Raw genomic sequence first — 24,273 nt, forward strand, 5'->3', positions numbered from 1 at the left:
GTTACTGACAGTGGAGTTTTTACACAATAAGGCAGTGAAAGTGAGGAAAGTGAAGTCACTCAGTCGTATCCGACTCTTTGCGACCCCATGGATTGTAGCGCTACGAGGCTCCTCTGTCCATGGGATTTTCCAGGCAAGAATACTGGAGTGGGTTGCCATTTCCTTCTCCAGGAGATCTTCCCGACCCAGGGATTGAACCCGGGTCTCCGCATTGTAGGCAGACGCTTTACCATCTGAGCCACCAGGGAAGTCCAATAAAGCAGTGAACCACAGTAAAACTCAGGATAGGTGAAAGCCTTTCATTTGCTATGTAGGTAGAAGGGTATTAAGAAAAGGGAGGTGCAAGAAGAATCTACACATAAACACCTCTCTGTTTTAGGAAAGATTTTTATGGAAGTTGAGGATCTAGAATTTGATTCCTTTAAAACACCATGTGGCTCTGAATCCCTTGGAAGATCTTTGCGTACCCGCTCAGGTACATGTAACTCACTTTGAAAACCACCGTCCTGGAGTGGTGTTATTCAGACTAGGTTGTAGCTCTTTGATGGATAGTAGAATTGAATGGGTTGTGACCAGCAGTTTTTTGAAAATAAATACAATGGAAAATAACAGAGCACATTATTTACCTGGTAAGGTTAAGTTACTATAATTGAACAAAATTTTCTGTTCCAGTTACATATACACATGTATGTATAGAGTTGTGTGATAAAATATATTTTTTGGTATGAATCATGGTAAAAACAGTTTGAAAGTCATTATTCTATAGGATGGAAAGTTGCTAGGGCTCACAGAATTCAGCCCTTGCCTTGGAAAGGTTTACTCACTGCAGTGTGGAATTGGATGGTTTTCTCATGGGTTGCAGGAGGTCTGGCTGTTCCCTGTTAATTTTCCTTCATAGGCCGACAAGGACATGGGAAAGCTAGTGTTCCTATCTAGACATGGTGGTAGTCTGCCAGACACTGTGGAGGTTGGGATGAATGAGATGGTTTTTATCTTCAAGAAAGTATAGTTTTCCTTATCTTTTCTGAAGTTATAAAATTGCCTTTTCTATAAAATTCTGAAAAAATGAAAATGACTAAGAAACTCATTTCTGAAATACATTATCAATTGCAGTTTTATATCTAAGCAGCTTTGAATGTGGGTTTGTTCAAAAACATACCTGGTATATTAAAATTGCTTTGAATAAATCTAGACCCAGTAAATAATCTGTATGTGTACTTCTGTATCTTTACTATCTGAAGTTCTCAGTGAACTTAAGCTGGCCATAGAAAATAGGTGAGTTAAATTTTTATGAATTTCAAAAGGAATATTGTGATTCTTTTTGAGAGTTTTTAGTGTCATTTCTAAAGAAATTGCACAATATGTAAAAGGTAGAGGTTGATTTAGTTTATGGATGTCTTTGCCTATACAAATTCAAAGATGTCCTCTAAAGCAGCAGCTCATCTTGTTGCATGAAGTATAAATCTAGTCTTCTATGATTTTGACCGGGGGTAACAGTGTAAGTCATGGTTTTGTTGTGTTCAGTAGTCTTTGTATGTTTTATCTTTCAGCAGATCAGGTCACAATAACCCCGGAAGTCCAAATATTGGTATTTTTCCCAATTAGAATAGCTTTTGCTTTGGTGTTGTAATAGCTGTGCTTTCATTTATTTGGAGAGTGGCTGAAATAGAAGTGCAAATAGTAATGAGAAGTACTAACAGGGGGTATTACTTCTTGGCTCTCCTTACTGCCTTTTCCTGCCTTAACACTCATTCTTTTCCCAGCTGACATCAACTGGGAATGTTATAAATACTGAAAATTCTGTTACTTTTCTGCTGAGATTGAAAAAGGGATTTAACTTTCAAAAAGCAGTTTTTGATTTAGGTTTCCCCTTTAACCAGTTTCAGTACAAAGCTTGGCACTGCAACAGTGTTTGTGTTTTGGAAATCCTCAGTTTTGAGCAATGAGTAAGAGCCTGTTACACAAGGAATCAAACAAATGGCCATAGAGTTCTCAATTTGAAGGAGAATAGTAGAAATAGAGCTCATGTTAATCACCAGAAGACAGTGAAATTTTCTAGTGGTGTTCAGAACGATTTTGTACATGGTCATTACTTATATAAAGCTCTGATGCCAGCTAACCAGAGCAATAATTAAAAGCTTGGTTTAGGAAGATACGTAAAAAGAATTGCAGGAGAAGAGAATGGAGGGAATAGTAAAGAATATTTTAGGAGATAATGACTGGAATTTTTCAAGCATTAAGAAACAGAAGTGTATCTTCAACATTAAGTATGGAGTACCAAGTAGGGTAAATAATAGTAAATTTATACTTTAAAGATATAACAATTTTGAGCAATGAAATTTTAAAAAGCTAGCAAGGATGTACCCAGGAAACCAAAAAATACAGTCTTTTATATTCATCAGGGAGGCCTGGTATGCTGCGATTCATGGGGTCGCAAAGAGTCGGACACGACTGAGCAACTGAAATGATCAGTTCAGTTGCTTAGTTGTGTCCAACTCTACGACCTCGTGGACTGACGCACTCCAGGCCTCCCTGTTCATCACCAGTTTCCGGGTTTACTCAAACTATGTCCATTGAGTCGGTGATGCCGTGCAACTATCTCATCCTCTGTCGTCCCCTTCTCCTCCCCCCTTCAATCTTTCCCAGCATCAGGGTCTTTTCAAATGAATCAGTTCTTTGCATCAGATAGCCAAAGTATTGGAGTTTCACCTTCAGCATCAGTCCTTCCAATGGATATTCAGGACTGATTTCCTTTAGGATGGACTTGTTGGGTCTCCTTGTAGTCCACAGGGCTCTTAAGAGCCTTCTCCAACACCACAGTTCAAAAGCATCCATTCTTCGGCACTCAGCTTTCTTTATAGTCCAACTCTCACATCCATACATGAATACTGGAAAAACCATAGCTTTGACTAGATGGACTTTTGCTGGCAAAGTAATGTCTCTGCTTTTTAATATGTTATCTAGGATTGTCATAGTTTTTCTTCCAAGGAGCAAGCGTCTTTTAATTTCATGGCTGCAGTCACCATCTGCAGTGATTTTGGAGCCCCAAAAATAAAGTCTGTCCCTGTTTCCACTGTTTCCCCATCTATTTGCCATGATGGGACTAGATGTCATGATCTTCGTTTTCTGAATGTTGAGTTTTAAGCCAACTTTTTCACTCTCCTCTTTCACTTTCATCAAGAGGCTCTTTAGTTCTTCACTTTCTGCCATAAGTGTGGATCATAAGGAGCACTTAAAATATTATGTATATCTCAAAGGAATACTTTACATATTTTAAATGTCAAGCTACTTATCATATTTTCTTACCTAATGCAGTTAGAAAGATTTTAAACAATGTAAATTTTTAAAAAAACTTTGGAAACTAAGAATGCATTCCTATTGTTCATGAGTTAAAGAGGAAATCATAATGAAGACTGTAAACTACTTAGAATACAATGAAGATATTTGTGGGATGCAGCTAAAACAGTATTTTGCAAGTAAGCTTATAACTTTAAAAACATTTATTAAAATTAGTTCATTAAAAAATGTGAGGGTGTAAGAAAGTGAAACTAAGTGATCTAAATGTTCAACTTCAAAAGCTAGAAAAAGAGTGAACTCAAAGAAAATACAAGAAATAGAACAATAGAAATGGAAAGTGAAGTTGAGTTAAGCTCAATAAAATCAAAAGCACATGTTTTGGATGTACTTTGAAAAGATGAGTGTTCATAGTAGCACTATATTTTTAAAAATTAAAGTTAAGTATAGTTGATTTATAGTGTTGTGTTTTTGGTATACAACAAAGTGATTCAGTTATACATGTATATTCTTTTTCATGATCTTTTCCATTTTGGTTTATTACAGGATATTGAATATAGTTCCCAGTGTTATACAGTAGGACCTTGTTGTTTATTTTATGTATAGTGGTTTGCATCTGCTAATCCGAAACTCCTAATTTATCCCTTCCCCACCACCTGTCCCCTTTAGTAACTATACATTTGTTTTCTATGTACTGAGTCTGTTGTGTAAATAAGTTCATTTGTTTCATATTTTAGATTCCACATATAAGGGCCAATCCATCAGGAAGACAAAATAGTTATATACACATCTAACTACAGAATCCCACAATACAGGAAACAAGCTGACAGAAATGAAAGGAGAAAAATACAGTTTTACAGTAAGATTATATTTTTTTAGTACTCCACTTTCATTAATGAGTAGAATAATGAGATCAACAAGGAAATAGAGGATTAAGTATAAAAGGATTGATAATACAGTGTTTGCTCTCTGATCACAATGGAATGAAATTTGGGAAACTCACAAATATGTGGAAATTTGGTGATATACTCCTGAGTTATCAATAGCTGAAAGAAGAAATCATGAAGAAAATTAGAAAATACTTCGAGATAAATGGAATTGTAGTCATGCCATGCCAATCCTTATGAGATGCAGCTGCATCAGTCCTTAGACATATATAACTATAAATGCTTGTATTAGAGATTAAATATTTCAAATCAGTAATCTACTCTTTCACTTTATAACACTGGAAGAAGTGTTAATGAAGCCTAAAGCAAGTAGAAAGAAAGAATTAATAAGGATTAGAGTAAAAATCAGTGAAATACAGAATAGAAAATTGGTGAAACTATTACTGCTTTCTGTGGAAAGAGCAACAAGTTGATAAATGTTTAGCTAGATTGGCCAGTAAATGAATATTGACCTTACAGAAATTAAAAAAAGTATAAGGGAATACTATGAATGAGGAAGTGGGTGAATTCCTAGAAAGATACAAGCACCAAAACTGACTGAAGAAGTGGAAAATCTAAATTGGACACGTAGAAAATAAAGAGGTTGAGTTTGTAATTAAAAAACTGCCCCCCGCCCCACCAAAATTAAAAGAAAAGCTGAGGCTCAGATGGCTTAAGTAGTGAAGTTTACCGTATGTTCAAAGAATTAACACTAATTCTTCTCTAACTCTCCTAAAAGTAGACAGAAAGGGAACTTGCCCTCCTGATTCATTGCTTCCAATTCAGGGGGCTTGGGCTTGATCCCTTATGAGGGAACTAGATCATGCATGCCACAACCAAAAGGTACTGCTTGCTGCAGCTAAGACCCTGTGCAGCCTATATAAATATATATATATATATATACATATATATATATATATATATATATTCAGTTCAGTCACTCAGTCGTGTCTGACTCTTTGCGATCTCATGGACTGCAGCACGCCAGGCTTCCCTGTCTATCACCAACTCCCGGAACTTGCTCAAACTCATGTCCATTGAGTCAGTGATGCCATACAACCATCTGATCCTCTGTTGTCCCCTTCTCCTCCTGCTTTCTATCTTTCCCAGCATCAGGGTCTTTTCCAATGAGTCAGTTCTTCGCATCAGGTGGCCAAAGTATTGGAGCTTCAGCTTCAGTCCTTCCAATGAGTATTCCGGGTTGATTTCCTTCAGGATTGACGGGTTTGATCTCCTTGCAGTCTAAAGGACTCTCAAGAGTTTTCCTCAACACCACAATTCAAAAGCATCAATTCTTTGGCATTCAATTTTCTTTATAGTCCAACTCTCACATCCATACATGACTACTGGAAAAACCATAGCTTTGACTATACAAACCTTTGTCAGCAAAGTAATGTTTCTGCTTTTTAATATGCTGTCTAGGTTTGTCATATCTTTCCTTTCAAGGAGCAAGCGTCTTTTAATTTCATGGCTGCAGCCATCATCTGCAGTGATTTTGGAGCCCCCCAAAAATAAATTCTGTCATTGTTTCCCCCTGTATTTACCATGAAGTGATATTATAGTAGAAGAGGGGCTTCCCAGGTGGCACTAGAGGTAAAGAACTCGCCTGTCAATGCAGGAGAGATAGGAGACATAAGACATACGGGTTTGATCCCTGGGTTGGGAAGATCCCCTGGAGAAGGAAATGGCAACCCTCTCCAGTTTTCTTGCTGGAAAATCCCGTGGACAGAAGAGCTTTGTGGGCTACAGTTTCATGTGGTTGCAGAGTCGGACACGACTGAAGCAACTGAGCATGCACAGTAGACAGAAGCACTTGCATACTCATTTTATGAGGCTAGTATTATCCCGATATCAAAACAGTATGGACATCACAAGCAGAAAGCACAACCAAGAAATTACAGACCAGTATCCCAATATAGCTGCATAAATCCTCAGCAGAATACTGGCAAGCCAAATTCAGCAGCACATAAAAAGAATTACACAGGGCAGCAGTGGAGAAACAGGCATAGAGAACAGACTTATGGACACGGGGAGAGGGGAGGAGAGGGTGAGATGTATGGAGAGAGAGACATGGAAACTTACATTACCATATGTAAAACAGATAGCCAATGGGAATTTGCTATATGTCTCAGGAAGTTCAAAACAGAGGCTCTATCCCAACCTAGAGGGGTGGGATGGGGCAGGAGATGGAAGGGGGGTTCAGGAGAACGGGGATACATGTACACTTACGGCTGATTCATGTTGAGGTTTGACAGAAAACATAAAGATTCTGTAAAGCAATTATCCTTCAATTAAAAAATAAGTAAATTTTTAAAAATTGCATGCATGACTAAACAGGATTTATCCTAACAACATAAAGTTGGTTCAGCACCTGAGAATCAGTTAATGTACCACATTATTAGGATAAAAAACAAAATAGAATCTTCTCTAAAGCATTTGACATGGTTCAACACCCTTTTATGATAAAAACTAGACTAGTAGTAGAAGGAATCTTCCACCTGATAAAGGGCATCACAAAAACCCCGTAGATAGTTATCTTTGTTGTTGTTTAGTCACTAAGTCATGTCCAACTCTTTTGTGATCCCATGGACAATAGCCTGCTAGGCCCCTCTGTCCGTGGGATTTCCCAGGCAAGAATGCTGGAGTGGGTTGCCATTTCCTTCTACAGGGGATCTTCCCAACCCAGGGATCGAACCCAGGTCTCCTGCATTGCAGGTGATTTCTTTACCATCTGAGCCACGGGAATGTTAAATGGTCTAGTAACTAAAATAGCCTTTCATTTTCTCAAATGGTTAGACTTAAGAGTTACCATTTGACCCAACAATTCCACTCCTAGATTTATACGAGAAGGGAAAACATGTCCATACATAAACTTCTATGTGATTTTCCGTAGCAGCAGCATTCATAGTAGTCAAAAAGTGAGAAATAACCCAAATATCCACCAACTAATATGTGAATTAACAAATGGTTTTTGTTGTCCTCCATAAAAAAAAATGAAGTACTTATATTACAACATAGATGAACTTTAAAAGAATGATGCTAAGTGACAGAAGCTAGTCACAAGTATGAATGGTTCCATTTATATGAAATGTTCAGAATAGGTGATAGATAGGGATAGAAAGAAAGTGAAGAGAAACTAAAGAGCTTCTTGATGAAAGTGAAAGAGGAGAGTGAAAACGCTTTCTTAAAACTCAGCATTCAAAAAACAAAGGTCATGGCATCCGGTCCCATCAATTCATGGCAAATAGGTGGGGAAGCAGTGGAAACAGTGACAAACTTTATTTTCTTGGGCTCCAAAATCACTCCAAAATCACATGGTGACTGCAGCCATGAAATTAAAAGATGCTTGCTCCTTGGAAGAAAAACTATGACCAACCTAGACAACATGTTAAAAAGCAGAGACATGACATTACCAACAAAGGTCCGTCTAGTCAAAGCTATGGTTTTTCCGGTAGTCATGTATGGACGTGAGAGTTGGACTATAAAGAAAGCTGAGTGCCGAAGAATGGATGCTTTTGAACTGTGGTGTTGGAGAAGACTGTTGAGAGTCCCTTGGACTGCAAGGAGATCCAACCAGTCCATCCTAAAGGAAATCAGTCCTTGAATATTCATTGGAAGGACTGATGCTGAAGGTGAAACTCCAATACTTTGGCCACCTGATGCGAAGAACTGACTCATTCATAAAAACCCTGATGCTGAGAAAGATTGAAGGCAGGAGGAGAAGGGGACGACAGAGGATGAGATGGTTGGATGGCATCACTGGCTCAATGGGCATGAGTTTGAGCAAGCTCCGGGAGTTGGTGATGGACAGGGAAGCCTGGCGTGCTGCAGTCCATGGGGTCACAAAGAGTTGGACATGACTGAGGACTGAACTGAACTGAGGGATAGAAAGTAGATTAGTGGTTGCCTAGAGTTAGAGGGTTGGGGAAGTGATAAAGAGTACTGGATTTCTTTATGGGGTGATTAAAATGTTCCAAAGTTGATTGTGGTTATGGTTGCAGAAATCTATGCATATATTAAAACAATGAGCAATCACTGCAAACCTATTAAAATGGCTCAGATATAAAACACTGACAACACCCAAAGCTACTGAGGTAGAGCCACAGGAACTTTCATTCGTTGCTGATGGGAATGCAGAATGGTACAGCCACTTTGGAAGGCAGTTTGGCAGTTTCTTACAAAACTGAACATACTCTAGGCATATGATTCAGCTGTTTTGCTCCTTGGTATTTACCTGAATGAACTGAAAATGTACGTCCATGCAAAACCTGCACAGAGATGTTTATAGCAACTTTCTTCATAATTGCCCAAAGGTAGAAGCCACCAAGATGTCCTTCAGTAGATGAGCTGATACACTGTGATACAGTGGAATATTATTCAGTGTGAAAAGGAAATGAGTACTCACGTTATGAAAATTCATAGAGGAATTGAATGTTTACTAGCAAGTGGAAGAAGCCAACCTGAAATGACAATGTCTGTGAGTTTCTGGAAAAGGCAAAACTATGGAGACAGTAAGAAAAAAAAAGCTAAGTGGTTGCCAGAGGTTAGGAGGATAGGAGAAATGACTAAGCAATACAGAGAGGATTTTTAGGGCAGTGAAACTTTTCTGTATGATAAAGAGTGGTGGCTACATGTCATCATACAGTATCCTAATGTAAACTGTGGACTTCAGCTGGTAAGGATGTGCCATTGTAAGTTCAGAGATTGTGATTAATGTACTGCTGTGGTGGGGGATGTTAACAGTACAGGAAGTTGTACCTGAGGAGGCAAGGCATTTATGGGAACTCAGTACTTTTCTGCTCAGTTTTGCTATGAACCCAACATTGCTCTTAAAAGTAAAGTTTATTAATTAAAAAAAATATCTGGTACTTACCTCAAAATAGTAAGTTGTAGAATGCAAACTGGTAGTTGGGACAAGATTGCCTGTGGCTGTATGGTGACTGGGTCTGAATGATTGGTACATGAGGCTTTAATAATCATTTTAATATCTGGGAAGGCAGGTCCATCCCTCCACTTTATTCAAAACTCTGATGGGCTTTTAAAATTATTTACTGTGGGAAATATTAGGCATATGTAAGAGTAGGCTAAATGTTATAAATAATGCTGTATTAAACAGTTTATTGGTATGAGAATAGACAAATAGGCCATACTTATAGAATAGAGGCTTCATAATCAGACCCTCATTTATGTGGAAATTTGATATATGACATAGCATTATAAAATTGGGGAGACTGGGGCAAGGGTTTAGAACAAGGGGAAGATCTGTATAGAAAAAGTAGATTCCCGGCTCACAGCTGAATGCCCGTGAACTGTAATAGCTGATCTATTCATACTGTGGTATTGCAATTAATGAATGAGGTAGTTGCGTGTATTCAGTTCAGTTTAGTTCAGTCACTCAGTCGTGTCCGACTCTTTGCAACCCCATGAATTGCAGCACACCAGGTCTCCCTGTCCATCACCAACTCCCGGAGTTTACCCAAACTCATGTCCATTGAGTCGGTGATGCCATCCAACTATCTCATCCTCTGTCGTCCCCTTCTGCCCCCAATTCCTCCCAGCATCAGGGACTTTTCCAATGAGTCAGCTCTTTGCATGAGGTGGCCAAAGTATTGGAGCTTCAGCATCAGTCCTTTCAGTGAACACCCAGGACTGATCTCCTTTAGGATGGACTGGTTGGATCTCCTTGCAGTCCAAGGGACTCTCAAGAGTCTTTTCCAACACCACAGTTCAAAAGCATCAATTTTTCGGCACTCAGCTTTCTTCACAGTCCCAACTCTCACATCCATACATGACCCCTGGAAAAACCATAGCCTTGACTAGACAGACCTTTGTTGCATGTATTAGCATTCTCAAAAACTGAGAGATGTGAGGTAATTGTAGTAGAATACTGTGTTACAAGAGCATTAAGGTTTAAAAACCTGCAAAATAAAGGTGTAAAATATGCATGGTAATAATAACTCCAAATTCCTGATCATTATTACCTCTGAATAGTGTATTTGTAATGTTTTATTTCTTAAGGTTAAAAAGGAATTGAAGCAGATGGGACAATAATATAAAAAATTATTAAGCTAAGTAATAGGTATCCACTATAGAATTCTTTATACTTGTTTCCATGAAATATTTTATAAAGTATTAGTATTATCAAATGAAGTGTCTTATTTAGGTCCTAATCCAAACAAATTTTCAAAAAGACATTTTTGTGGCAGCTGGAGAAATTTCACTAAGATTGAGTATAAGATTATATCAAGCAATTGTTAGCTGTGACAGTGACACTGTTTATATAAGAAAGCACCCATGTTTTTAGAGATGCGTGTGTAGTGTGTTAGATGATGTAATACAGTTTCTGAGACTTACTTTTAAAAAAAAATAGTTGAAATAAATGGCAAAATGTTGATAATTGGTGATAGGTATGTGGAAGATTGTTGTAATACAATACTCTTTTGAGTTTGTTTGAAAATCTTCATAATTATACATGCAAAAGAAATTGTCCTTTATTAATAACTTGTGCTGTTGGCTACCATATTTGAAATGCTTTGTTACAAAAAATTTTTTAAGTTCTGTTTGTTTTCTGGTTTAAATATATACATACATATATATTTAATGTATATATTATATATCATATATAATAAATAACCTTTGTCTTATCTAAATATTTACAAAGTAAGTCAGGAATTAAATTTGATCCGCTCTTCCTCCAGGATCTCTACACTGCTTTTAACTATGAGAAAACAAGCCAAAATTTGTATTTAGGTTTAATATTTATTTGAAGTTTTTCTATTCATAGTGACAACATGGTAGTGAATAGCCCTATGTAATTTTTGGTAAGTCAGAAGTAGCAGGGATAATTAGCATGAGGAGGTGTTAAGTATATAAACTGCAGCCTTGACAGAATTGTATTAATTTCTCAGAAATTGATAAGCTATTCCAGAAATAATGCTTTTTATTTCACGTTTTATGAAATAGCACTTAGAGTGTTGATACACACACCCGCATACACACACCTTCAGTGGTTTCACGTGTTTATGTCTTTACTCAAGTTTCTTGGTCATTCCCAGTCACACACCTACCACTGTTTCTTAGATATCCAGCTTGCCGTCAAGATACTTTAGATAGTTACTTTCTGTAGCTAATGTTCTTATACCTGCCTCTGGCTAATGTTTCAAGATATTTTAATGGTGGTGACAAAATGATGTGAAACTGACGTTGAGAGAGTACAGATTTCTTAAATGACTTCACTTAAAATTAGTATGACTAGTTTTTTTTCCTGTTACTTGAACTACCAAATTGTTAGTTAATTCTTATGGTGGTTTGATAATATTGAATATCTTTACAACATTTAAAAGTTCTATAATTGATTTATCTATTTGATTTTTTCAAGTACTTAGACATTTATGCAGACATGTGTTCCTGTTATTCTGGCTTTAGGGCCGTGTGATTCCTTTAAAGTTACACAGCAGGTTAGTGGTAGTCTTAGATCTTATTTTGCCATTGGTTGAGGTAGTTATTGTGCTCTGTAAATGCAATTGATGATTTTGCAAAGATGAGAAGTTCTTCTGCATAAATATTTTTTATAACATTAGATGGCAAAAGACATTAAAAAAAAAGTTGAGACAAAACAACAGCAGACTGGGAAAAGTTTTGTAAGATAAAATAAGACTAATATCCAGTATATGTAAAATATCCCAAATTAGAAGAAAAATTCATCAGAAATCACAGGTAAAAGCACTAAAGAGGAAATACTGGTCACTAATAAATATATGAAGAGATGTTCAACCTCTCTGTTAATAGGGAGCTATAGATGAAAACTCACCATTTTCTATCCATGATACAGAGAAGGACTTTAAAAAAATGAAAAAGTGGTTTGGTGTAAGAAAACAGAACACCCACATATACTGTTGTTTATCTTTTTTTTGAAGTCAATTTGGGCAAACAGTTGTGCTATTTAGGCTTAAATCGTGTAGTAGGCACATTAGATCGACTTTATATTTAAGATATTGTAAGTGAAAAAAAAAAAAAAGATATTGTAAGTGAAAGTCGCTCAGTTGTGTCTGACTCTTTACGACTCCATGAACTATATACAGTCCGTGGAATTTTCCAGGCCAGAATACTGGAGTGGGTAGCCATTCCATTCTCCAGGGTATCTTCCCAACCCAAGGATCAAACCCAGGTCTTCTGTATTGCAGGCGGTTTCTTTACCAGCTGAGCCACAAGGGAAGTGTAGTAAAGGGGTGCTGAAAAATTAATCCCAACTTTAAAAAAGCCTTAACCTAGTAACTGCCATGTACTCTGGCTTTCATATCTCTTTTCCACCAGGGAAGTCCTCAACCATTTCTTGAATTGTATTTCAATAAATTGTTTTATCATTAAAACAACTTTCTGGGTGGTTATTTTTATTCCAGTTTTGTAGATGTGGAAATTGAGACCAGAAAGTTTAAATAAGTTTATTTAGCCAATAAGTGGAAGAGCCTCAGTTTAGCTCTAAAAGTATGGCTTTAATCACTCTTTGGTTACATAGTTAATAATTAATTGATTTGTGAAACCCAGCATACCTTATACCTTAATTATTAAAATGATTTCATTTCCTAAGTCAACATTTAAAAATGTAATGCTTAATTTCTTCATTGGAATGTTAACATTATAAACTTCATGCTTTATTTCTTTGTTGGAATGTCAGCCTGATAAAGGTGAACTTTTCATTAATGGAAAGTCTTTTACTTTTTTGCCCCAGAGGATCTGAAGAGGCAAAATGCAGTTCTACAAGCTGCACAAGATGATTTGGGACATCTTCGGACACAGTTGTGGGAAGCCCAAGCAGAGATGGAAAACATCAAGGCCATTGCCACGGTGTCTGAGAATACCAAGCAAGAAGCTATAGATGAAGTGAAGAGACAGTGGAGAGAAGAAGTTGCTTCACTTCAGGCTGTTATGAAAGGTAAAGACAATTTTATTTTATGAGTTTCTAAGATAACTGATTCTGATGACTGAGGACATTTGCAGAAGGTCTTAAAATATATCCTGAGTTTCATTTATGGCTTTTATGTATTACTGTCTCTAAGATGTACTGTCATATTCAAAATAAAAGGGAAGCCAGTGAAATCATAAACGGAGTGTATCATCTGTATCTTTAACAAATTTAATGATGGAGAATTATGATGAGAGTGTTACAAATGAAAACTGTAGTTCATTATAAGATTTAAAACAGGGCTTCAAAACGGATTCTTTTATAGGAGACAGGCCAGTAACGTCAATGAATGAAGTTGTATGGGCAAAGGAAGTGTGCTGGAGAGACCTCCCATGCAAAGAGTAAAGTTACTATTTATACTTGTTAGTTCCATCAAGTCCAGTGTTGCCGTATTTTTACATTTTAAAGAAAAATTTGGATTTTTATGTGAAATTTTCACTCAGTCTGTGAGGTAGAGTGGCCTATGAGTTAGAACAGGCTTAATGAGCTTCTTGCTGGTGACTGTAGATCTAAAGGAAGAGTGGTGGTTTAATCTCTATCAGCTGTTAGCTGGGAAGTCCCATACTTAATTACTTCTTAAATTTCTGAAAAATATGATAATGATATAAACTGCCTCCTGAATCTTTTGAGTTTCTGGAATTAGTTTAGTTAATAATATAAATGTGAAACAGTGGTTACTTTTTTCCCTGTCTTTGCAGTTATGTGTCATTGTTGCCCTAGTACTATTTATAAGGCGGCAAGTAAGACTAGCACTGTTTCTGAGTGTTTGGCTGTCATCTAGGGATTACTCTGATCCTCATGTTACAACCCACCATAGCAGCTTGCCCAAATAAGAGTTCATTTTCTCACAGGAGAAGTTCGTAGGTAGGTAATCTAGGGCTGGGTACAGTGATTCCTGATATCATCAGTGTCCTAGGCTCCTTCAGTTCTTCTATTTCTTCATCCTTAGCATGTAGTTTTCAACTTCATTTTACCTTGAGGCTGAAAAAAATGACTGCTCCTCCAGTCCACCTCAGTAAAGCAGAGATTTTCTAGAAATCTTCAGCATATTTCCCCTTTGCCCTCCCTCCCTCACCCCCCAGTTTATAGAGGTTTCTGGTTACACATAACTACCAAGACATGTAGAAATTTTAGATTTTAAATTGGGCCATTGATTTCTGGAACAAATTTGGGGTTTTATTAGAAAGAAAAAAAGAGTGGAAATTAATGGACAACCAGTGGTGTTTAGCACGTTTTAGGATTGTCTTGAAGATAGTTGTTTTAAAAAGATTTTATGGAATTTGTGTCTCACTTTAGAATCTTGGTCTATAGTAAAACATTATGTCCCTTTTCTCACACTTTCATATAGTAGTTGTATTGGAACGCATGTTATGTTTGTCTTGGGAGTCATACAGTTTTATCTAAGAACATAGATTTTAGAATTGGTCTTAGGTTTGAATTCTAGCTCTGTTTCTTTCTAGTTACGAGACATTGGCCAGAGTATTTAACCTTTCCTAAGCTTTTTCTCATCTATAAAATATGTGGCACAGGTTTATTCTGAAGATTAGAGATAATTTAAAGTCCTTAGGAAAACTTCTATGTGTAGTAAGAACTGGAAATGTTAGTTTAGTGTTTTTAGTGAATTATTTCCAGAAACTAGGCTTGCTTACGTTCTTTATATAACTACTTTTAAAATTTTAGTGTGCCAGCTCATTTTTTCCAGAATGCTTAGACATGAAATATTTGGTGATGTTTTGTAGAAACAGTTCGTGACTATGAGCACCAGTTCCACCTTAGGCTGGAGCAGGAGCGAACACAGTGGGCACAGTATCGAGAATCTGCAGAGAGGGAAATAGCTGATTTAAGGAGAAGGCTGTCTGAAGGTCAAGAGGAGGAAAATTTAGAAAATGAAATGAAAAAGGTATGGAGGAATGTATTCATTTGTAGAAATATTTGAATCCAAATATGTTTGTGGTAATGCTTTAACTAATATTATTACGGTAATAGAAATTTTATTGTTTTGTTTTCTGTTAGAGAAATTATTTGGACACAGACCTAAATAGAGTACTAAATAATTTGGTGACCTTCCCTTACATTTATATATGGCTAACTCTCTCACCTTCTTCAAATCTTTGTCCAGTTGCTTCCACCTCATGATTCCTGTCCTGACCACCCCATTTGACATTGCAACCTGCCCATCTCCCTCCCCCACCTACCACAACTTGCTCGGATCTTATTCTGATTTTTCTTTTTCTGTTGCACTTATTTCCTTATAATGTACACAGAGTTCTCCTATTTGATATGTTGACTGTCTGCTGCCTTTTCCTTCTCACTAGAATGTGAGCTTCATGAGGGTGGGAGTCTTTGTTTATTGTGTATCCTAAATGCTTAGGGTAGTGTCTCGCTCATAGGTGCTTAGTAAATATTGCTTGAATGAATGTTGTTGCTTGGTCTCAACTGAAGCTTGAGAATAGGTGTTAAGTTTTCCTTCTTTCTCAATATACTGTGGTTCCAGTGTCATGTATGTACTGCATATTATGCTTGAACATTTTAGATTCTGAAGATAGAGCAACTAAAATAGAAGATGGAACATTTTATCATTGAGAAAATTTAAAAAACTTTTTGGCCAGTTTGATTATGTAAACTTTTATTTTTCATTAAAAATTTTTTTTATTGGTGTATAGTTATTTACAATGTTAGTTTCAGGTGTACAGTAGAGTGAATCAGTTATGCATATTCAGATATCCACTTTTTTAATTTAAGATTCTTTTCCCATGTAGGCCATTATAGGAACTTTTGCTTTCTTAATTTATATACATATGTATATTTGAAATCACATATAAGATAGTAATTAGAATTTGATTACCATAATCTTTGTTCATACAAGGACTACTATTATGTATTTAGAAGTTTATTTAATTTTTTTTTATAATGTAAAAATCATATGAGAACTCAACACCTAGAACAAAAGCCTATAACCTTGAGGAATAGCTATTTTCATTGTCTTATTTCAGGAGAAGATTGTAATTCAGCTTCTTCATGAGGATCTAACAATGTCTTCATGATCGCTAGTCACTTAGTCATCTACCATAGTTAGCCACAGTAGACAGTCTTCAGTTCTCTCAAGGCTTTTGAGATGAATTCATAGTTAATGCTATGATTAGATATTTTATTCTGAGCCACAGTACCATTCACATGAGGATAATTTTCTTTTTCATTTTTCTAATATATTCATAAGAGACATCCCTGGTGGCTCAGTGGTAAACAATCCGCCTGCCAATGCAAGAGATATGGATTTGATCCCTGGGTCAAAAAAATCCCCTGGAGAAGGAAATGGCAACCCACTCCAGTATTCTTGCCTGGAAAATCCCATGGACAGAGGAGCCTAGTGGGCTACAGTCCATGGGGTTGTGAAAGAGTCGGATATGACTTAGCAACTAAACAATAACAACAACAGTATATTCATAATCATGATTTCCACAGTCCACTTTTTATCCTTTTAAAAAATTTTTTATTTTTTAAAATAAACATTATTTTTTAGAACAGTTTTTGATTTATAAAAAAACTGAAACTTAAGAGTTCCCATATCCTTCACTCCCAGTTTCCCCTGTTAACATCTTAATATTAGTATCTTAGATTTGTCACAGTTAATAAATCTGTATTGATTATTTTTAACTAAAAGTCCTTTCTTTGTATTCAGATTTCGTTAGTTTTTACCCAAGTTCTTTTTTTCTGTTTCAAAATCACATCCAGGATACCATATTACATTCAGTCATGACTCTTAGGTTTCTCTTGGCTGTGATAGTGTCTTAGATTTGTTTCTATTGACCTTTCTGTCATTTAAAAAAGTCATCTTTAAAAGTTTCTTTTTTTGATATGTGTCACTTAGAATTGTGAAGTCATCTTTGCATTAATAAATGACTCAATCTGTATTAAATTCTTCGTTGCTTTTCTCCTTTTTTTCCCCTGGTGATTTTTACCAGCAGATCTCTATAAACATCCCAAATTAGCCTTGACTGAAGATATTTTAAGCTCACATATCTTTTCCTAACTGGACTTAATTCAAAATAAAATAAATGATGAAATGACTTTGCAAGCACTGGCAAACAAAGTATGTCACTCTTTTCTGAGAGATATCAATTGTTTTTTTAATCTTCACTGACATTTCTGCATAGGTAATATTTTCCCTATCACAAGCACTTTAGGATAAGCTTGGATTGGTTTAAATTCAGTGAATAAGATTAATTTTAATTTTCACTAGAAGGGAAAAAGTGAACTTTTTGAGTCGGTCTTTGTTTCTGTATAAATATACGTATGTGTATAAAGTGAAAATTAAGTTTCTTACCAATTTATTAGTTTATGGATGTTTGCTTTTAATCTTTGTTTTTGAGAATGAAGGATGGTAAACACCATGGCTTTAGGGGTTATTCTTTGAGTTTGTTTCATTTAGATGTCAAAAGTAAAATGATAATATTCTGTTTAAAAATTTAGGTTGAAGCCCTTTTATAGAAATATAATTTTCTAATATTTTAGGAAATAAATGTTCTATTTTTATGTTAGAAAATTAGTCCTTTCTGTATTTGTAAGAGATTATGGTTTTTAAAATTTCATAACCAGAATTACAAAAATTAAAGTATTTATTATACGCGTTTATATATATACACATATATATATCTATATTTTCATCTCAGTTACTCATCTAGTTAAAAAGTCACACTTGTGGTTGCTCTCACTTTCTGAGACAACCACATTCTGTCTATGGAATGTATAATCTGTCTAAATAAACCTGCTTTCACTTTCCAAAACAAACAAAAAATTCAAGTTTGTCATAGTGAATACATTTTCCTACTTATTCCTGAATTCTAAATGAAATATTTGATAAAGCTGTGATTATGACTTGACATTCAAAGTAATGCAGCATTTAAGAGTAAGACATGGTTCAGTTTTGTGAACGCTCATACAGTGTCTGCTAGCTTATTATTTCTTAGAAAAGTGATAAATCGGTAAGTTGTGGCATTTAATTCTTTTTAACAGGCCCAAGAGGATGCTGAAAAACTTCGGTCTGTTGTGATGCCTATGGAGAAGGAAATTGCAGCTTTGAAAGATAAACTGACAGAGGCTGAAGACAAGATTAAAGAGCTGGAGGCCTCAAAGGTTGTGAAAAGTTGTAATCCATTTGCTTGGAGCCAAAGTTCTACCCTTATGCTTTGAGCAAAATTAGAATACTGAGGGAGTAAAAACTGTAATTTAGACTATGTATTGTCAGAATCTTGCTTTCTTTAAAATGCAAGAAAATGCTTGGAGATGATTTTGCCTTTATGGATATTTAAAATAATGACAATAGTGTTGCTTGTGCTGCTTCGTTACGTAGTCAGTGTTTATCTTCTTATCAAAATGAGTATCACTCGTTTTGAAGGAAAATAAGTTGTTCAAAGGTGACTTTGTTTCCTGACATCAGCCCTAGAATCGATCTTTTAGAAATTACGTAGCTGTAGTACAGCTGGATTTGTTGGCTGTAAAGACCCAATAGAAAAAAAACAAGATTTGCTGTTATGCAGATCCAAATCTCTGACCACAGGTTATTATTTACAATAAATTGTAGTGAAGGTATAATGTTTGAAAATGAAAAAAATTAACTCATGGGAAAGGAATTGTCAAACATTTTAATAATTAATTTAAAAAGTAGGAAAGAAAAAAAATTTAGAGGTAGTAATCAAAAGGACTATAGAGGAGTGTAGAAAAAAATGTAGGAGTGTAGAAATGGATTGTGTATCAGTAATTCTAGTAAGTGTAAGCTGATAATTACCTACCAAAAGAGACTGGATTTTAAATTTATAATGTAATATAAATTTATATTGCTTGTAAGAGACAAACCTAAAATAAAACTACAAGGTAATATTGATAAAAAGAGATATTTAAAGCTATGCCTCGTAAATTCTAATCAAAAGAAAGTTGATACAGCATTTATGAAGCAGGATGAAAGGAAAAAAGAATTAATAGAGATAAAGAGGGACCTTGTTTAATTTATAATCCATCAATTAGTTATGACAGTCATACACCTGAACGCATTTACACAGCTTTGAAATATGTAAACTAAAAAGTGACAATTAAAAGGAGAATTATTCACAATCATAGTAGATGATTTAAATTGTCCTTTAGCATATGATAATGCAATCAGAAAAAAAATATTAGTAGGGATATAGGAGTTTTGAGCAACTTGGTCAGTAATTTAGATGTGATAGACACAGAATCCTGTCCTTAGGAGAAAGACTATTTTACACAGTAGTAGAGCATAGTAGTTAAGAGGATAGTGCATGGAATAAAGTATTGTTATTTTTAGGTACATTATACTTTTCATTGTCACAAAGAAAAAGTAATTTTATTTTGAAGATTTGTTATGCAAATCCAGATCTCTGACCATGGGTTATTAATTATTTACAATAAAATATAGTTAAGGTAAAATGTCTGGATATGAAAAAAATTAACTCATATGGGAAAGGGAATTGTAAAATATTTAGGGTGATTTTATTTTTTTACTCAAGAATCTAAAAGAACAATAGTACAAACAGTATGAATGGAAGGAAGTGATGCAGATAAGAACAGAAATTAGTGAAGTAGAAAAGCAAAAGGAAAATTGAGAGTGTAAATATAATGGAAAAAAAATGGAAAAACAAGAAAATGGAAAAATGTCAACCTGATAAGACTAATCAGGAAAAAAAAACAAAAAGACTTAAACCATTAGAAATGAAGCAGGGAAATAACTACAAATCAGTTGAGACTTAAAAATAATAAATACTATGAACAATGTCACAGCAATAAATTTGAAATGAAATAAGATTGATGAAAAATTTTCTAATAAGAAATAATTAGCCAATATTGTCTCAAGGTATATAACAGGAAAGCCGATGTAGTTAATACCTATTAAAGAAAGTGAGTTTATAGTCGGAATTCCTTTATTCCTGTTTCCTTTCCTCCCAGAGATATTAGACTCAATTAGTTTTGCAGGCAAGTTTTTTCAAACCTCTTGGAAAAAGAATCTTTATATTTTACAAACTGTGTTAGAGAATAGAAAAAGAGGGAAAGCTCTCAACTTATTTTATGAGACTTATATAACTTCATTAGAAACAAACTCACTAAAAAGTGTTAACAAAAAAATTGTAGATCTATCTCATTTAAGAAACAGAAACAATTTTTCAGCAGAGTAACTAAAAGAAAAAATGCAAAAAAGACACCACGATCAAAAAGGGATTGTCCTGGGGCTTCCCTGGTAGTCTGGCGGTTAAAATTGTGTTCCATGGGGGCACAGGTTTGATCCCTGGTCAGGGAACTATGATTCCACATGCCACTTGGTGCAGCGTGTGGTCGGGAAAAAAGTGGAGGAGATCTTTCCAGTAATTTAGGATGATATATCACCAGAAAACCTATTATTTTTGCTTACCACATAAAGAGATTATAGGAGAAACGTAATATATTCATCTTAGATTTAGAAAGGCATTTGATAAATTTAAACACCCTGTAACAATAAATATTTTGGCCACCTCATACGAAGAGTTGACTCATTGGAAAAGACCCTGATGCTGGGAGGGATTGGGGGCAGGAGGAAAAGGGGACAACAGAGGATGAGATGGCTGGATGGCATCATCGACTCAATGGACACGAGTTTGAGTAAACTCCGGGAGTTGGTGATGGACAGGGAGGCCTGGTGTGCTGCAATTCACGGGGTCGCAAAGAGTCGGACACGACTGAGCAACTGAACTGAACTGAATAATAAATAAAGGGCTGTTTATCAAACCTTCAGCAAACCTCAAAATCATGGTGAATGTTTAGCAACCTTACTGTTAATGACAGGAGCAATATGAGGAAACTCGTGCTCATTGATTTTGTTCAGACTGCTTCTGTGGTCCTAGATGATACAGTAAGACACAGTAAAGAAATGAGGCATAGCAACTGGAAAGAAAGCGGTGAAACTGATTTTTTTAAAATGGGAAAGCAGTAACATATTGGACATACTGAATTTCCTTTACCCTCAACTGAATTACCACCTCTCCAGGTGATAGGGAAAGTGCCTGATGACAAATCAGCCCTATGTCATGCTTGATTAGTGCATTTCTGATTGGCTCACAGCCTTTAGCGGCAGCTTAAATAATCATTTTGGTCCATGACCTAATGGTCTAGGAGTGAAGATTACTGAAAACAGATCAGCCAGCTATTTCAAGTTGGAGAAATGGGAAGATAAAAGGCATAAATATGACCTTGAAAGTAGAATGAGACATAACCATTTGAAAAAGGTGAAAGTTACATAGCCAAAATTTAGGATGGACAATTTATAAGGGAAGGTAGAGCAAGTGATTCTTACATGGGGCAAGATTACAGTTTATTTTGGTTATTGATATTGTTTCAGACATTAGACTATATTGTTAGTACTTGAATATTGTAGTTAATTATTTAATAGAAATAAGACACTTAAAAAATGATGTGATTTTTAAAAGTACTCTGCAGTTGCTTCAAGTTTCTGTTCATTATGGTATGAGTTTATTTTTTCTGTCATGACTTCCCCTTTTTTTTTTCCATGAATTTATGCCTATGAAAATGTCTCCTTTTTGTAAATTTAAGGCATTTGGAATTATCTCACCAGAAATCAAAGAAAAGCAAACTTGAAAGAGTATGACACCATGTTTATCTTTAGGAAATACACTGATTAAAAACAACAAAAATAAAAAATAAAACCTCAGTAACCTGGGTTCACTGAGTATGTGATAAAATGAGCACATGTGTGTGTTGCTCAGGGAGTAGAGTTTGGAACCACCTTTTTAAAAGCTAGGTACAAAGATGTTGTGTGTAATCTCAATTGCATATTTACTTTGGTGATGATTATGGATAATGCTTACTATTAATTATTGTCAATTATGTTATTTTCCCGGGCTTCCCTGGTAGCTCAGTTGGTGAAGAATCCTGCAGTGCAGGAGACCCCGGTTCAATTCCTGGGTCAGGAAGATCTGATGGAGAAAGGCTAGGTTACCCACTCCAATATTCTTGGGCTTCCCTGGTGGCTCAACTGGTAAAGAATCCACCTGCAATGTGGGACACCTGGGTTCAATCCCTGGATTGGGAAGATCCCCTGGAGAAGGGAATAGCTACCCACTCCAGTTCTGGCCTGGAGAACTCCATGGACTGTATAGTCCATGGGGCTGCAAACAGTCAGACACGACTGAGCTGGGAAAATATTATTTTCCTAGTTTTCTATAGTAAGTATGTGTTTGTTTTGTAAACTGGGTGGTAAATTTAAATTTATGTAAATATAAATGTAATTTTCTTTCAAGACAACCCCAGAATATTATGCCTAAGGTAGAAACTGTTGGAAGTTTTAGTTTAATAGAATTGCATCTTTTTCAGGTGAAAGAGCTGAATCATTATCTGGAAGCTGAGAAATCTTGTAGGACTGATCTAGAGATGTACGTAGCTGTTTTGAATACTCAGAAATCCGTTTTACAGGAAGATGCTGAGAAACTTCGGAAAGAATTGCATGAAGGTAAATACACACACACACACACACACACTTTATATGTTTAATCTCAGTCTCTAAGAGAACTATGTAAGTAAAATTGGTATTGATTAATAACAATAACAAATTCCAAAATGCCAGTCCGACACGTTAGTTTACAGTTGGTTTGAAAAGGTATTTGGATTGTTGGTGGCTTCTTGTTTCTCCAGGACCCTAGTAAGAACTCACAGGTCATAAGCTCTGGGCAGACAGGGAATAGGGAATTTCTGCTTAAACTGCTTTGCCCCAGACCTATTTTGATGGAAATGAATTGGCAAAAGTGAAAATGGGAGAGAGGGCAGGTGGTATATTCTGGTGTTCTTAACTAACACCCCTGTTTATAAGAGATAATTTTTATTTTGCTAACCTAGTAGCAGAGTGATGCAGAAATTGATTCTGTTTTTCAGGGTAGGAGAAATAGACTTATCTTTTCCCATTAAGATATACATTTGTTTTTAATTCTTCTAATGAATCTTATATACCTGAGATTCTAAAACTTTTTGTGTCACAGACTCCTTTGGCAGTCTTCTGAAACCCTCTCAAAATCATGTTTTTAATACATAAAATACATAGAATTATACAAGAAATTAATTATATTATAAAACAGGAAAATATAAATAATTGCAAACTTACGGTATAGTAATAAATGTACTGTTTCATCAATACATTAAATAACAAGGTCCAGTACCAGGTGTAATAACTACTGTAACTTTGAAGTGTGATGAGCATAAATAATGAGATATCTGCAACAACTCTACTAACATACAGAAGTATCTATGACTTGTTGGTGAACAATTGATGGGTATTGTTATACTTACTGTGGTTTGTTGCCTATATTTTATAATTGAAGGAAATGCTAAATTTCAGTTAGAGGTTAGTGAAAATAAAGATCTAAATTATTATTTAAATGTAAATGGAATTCTTGAAATTTTATACTTGTTGTAGCTTATACTAGTAACATGTTTTAATGTGAAAATTTAGGACTGTGGTCATTGAAAATATAGTTCTTTCACAAAAAATTCATGGAAATTGCGTTTTTTATCCCAAAATAGTGGGGATAGTGAAATTATATAAACTTACAGAATTATTTTATAAAATGTTATTAAAGTAATCCAAAATTTGAGTCTTTGGCTTTCAGAAAATGCTTTTCAAAAGTGCTACTGCAGTCAAAAAGACACCCAAACTCTGAAAGAGTGTCCAAAAGAAATAGGAATTTCTGTTTAACCTATATGTCCCAACCCCTTCCAGCAATAGTGCAAGACTACTAAACCTCCCTAATATGCCTGGGAAAGTGTCTGAGAAGTTTCACTAAAATGAGTAAAGGGATAGAGTAATTTCTACTGAAACAGTCATACCGAAAAACAGTATTTACATGAAAAGAAGATACTTAAAAATTAAGCAGCAGTTTTGTGTCTTTTGTGTCTGGCTTTTCTGAAGGGTTTTAAATTTTACCTTCTATAGAGTTAAGTTTTACAGCAGTGTGGAGGGTAGGATAGAGAGGTCCAGACAAGTGGCAGGAAGAGTAACGGAGGGACCCCTGTTGTAGTTGTCTGTGTCCTAAATCTAAGGCA

The 24,273-nt window shown here is 35.5% G+C and overlaps 1 protein-coding gene across 2 annotated transcripts in view; it reads left to right on the top strand.

The window, feature by feature from the left end:
• Positions 1–24,273, top strand: part of RABEP1 (rabaptin, RAB GTPase binding effector protein 1) — a 91,095-nt gene that overhangs the window by 31,419 nt on the left and 35,403 nt on the right. For both annotated transcript variants that reach the window (XM_043477129.1, XM_043477134.1), the window contains exons 3-6: positions 12,949–13,152; positions 14,922–15,082; positions 18,196–18,315; positions 22,555–22,690. In XM_043477129.1, the coding sequence (XP_043333064.1) occupies positions 12,949–13,152; positions 14,922–15,082; positions 18,196–18,315; positions 22,555–22,690 (621 nt within the window). The remainder of the gene's footprint in view (positions 1–12,948; positions 13,153–14,921; positions 15,083–18,195; positions 18,316–22,554; positions 22,691–24,273) is intronic.

The sequence above is a fragment of the Cervus canadensis genome, chromosome 1 (genome assembly GCF_019320065.1).
Source record: "Cervus canadensis isolate Bull #8, Minnesota chromosome 1, ASM1932006v1, whole genome shotgun sequence".
Classification (NCBI taxonomy): Eukaryota; Metazoa; Chordata; class Mammalia; order Artiodactyla; family Cervidae; genus Cervus; species Cervus canadensis.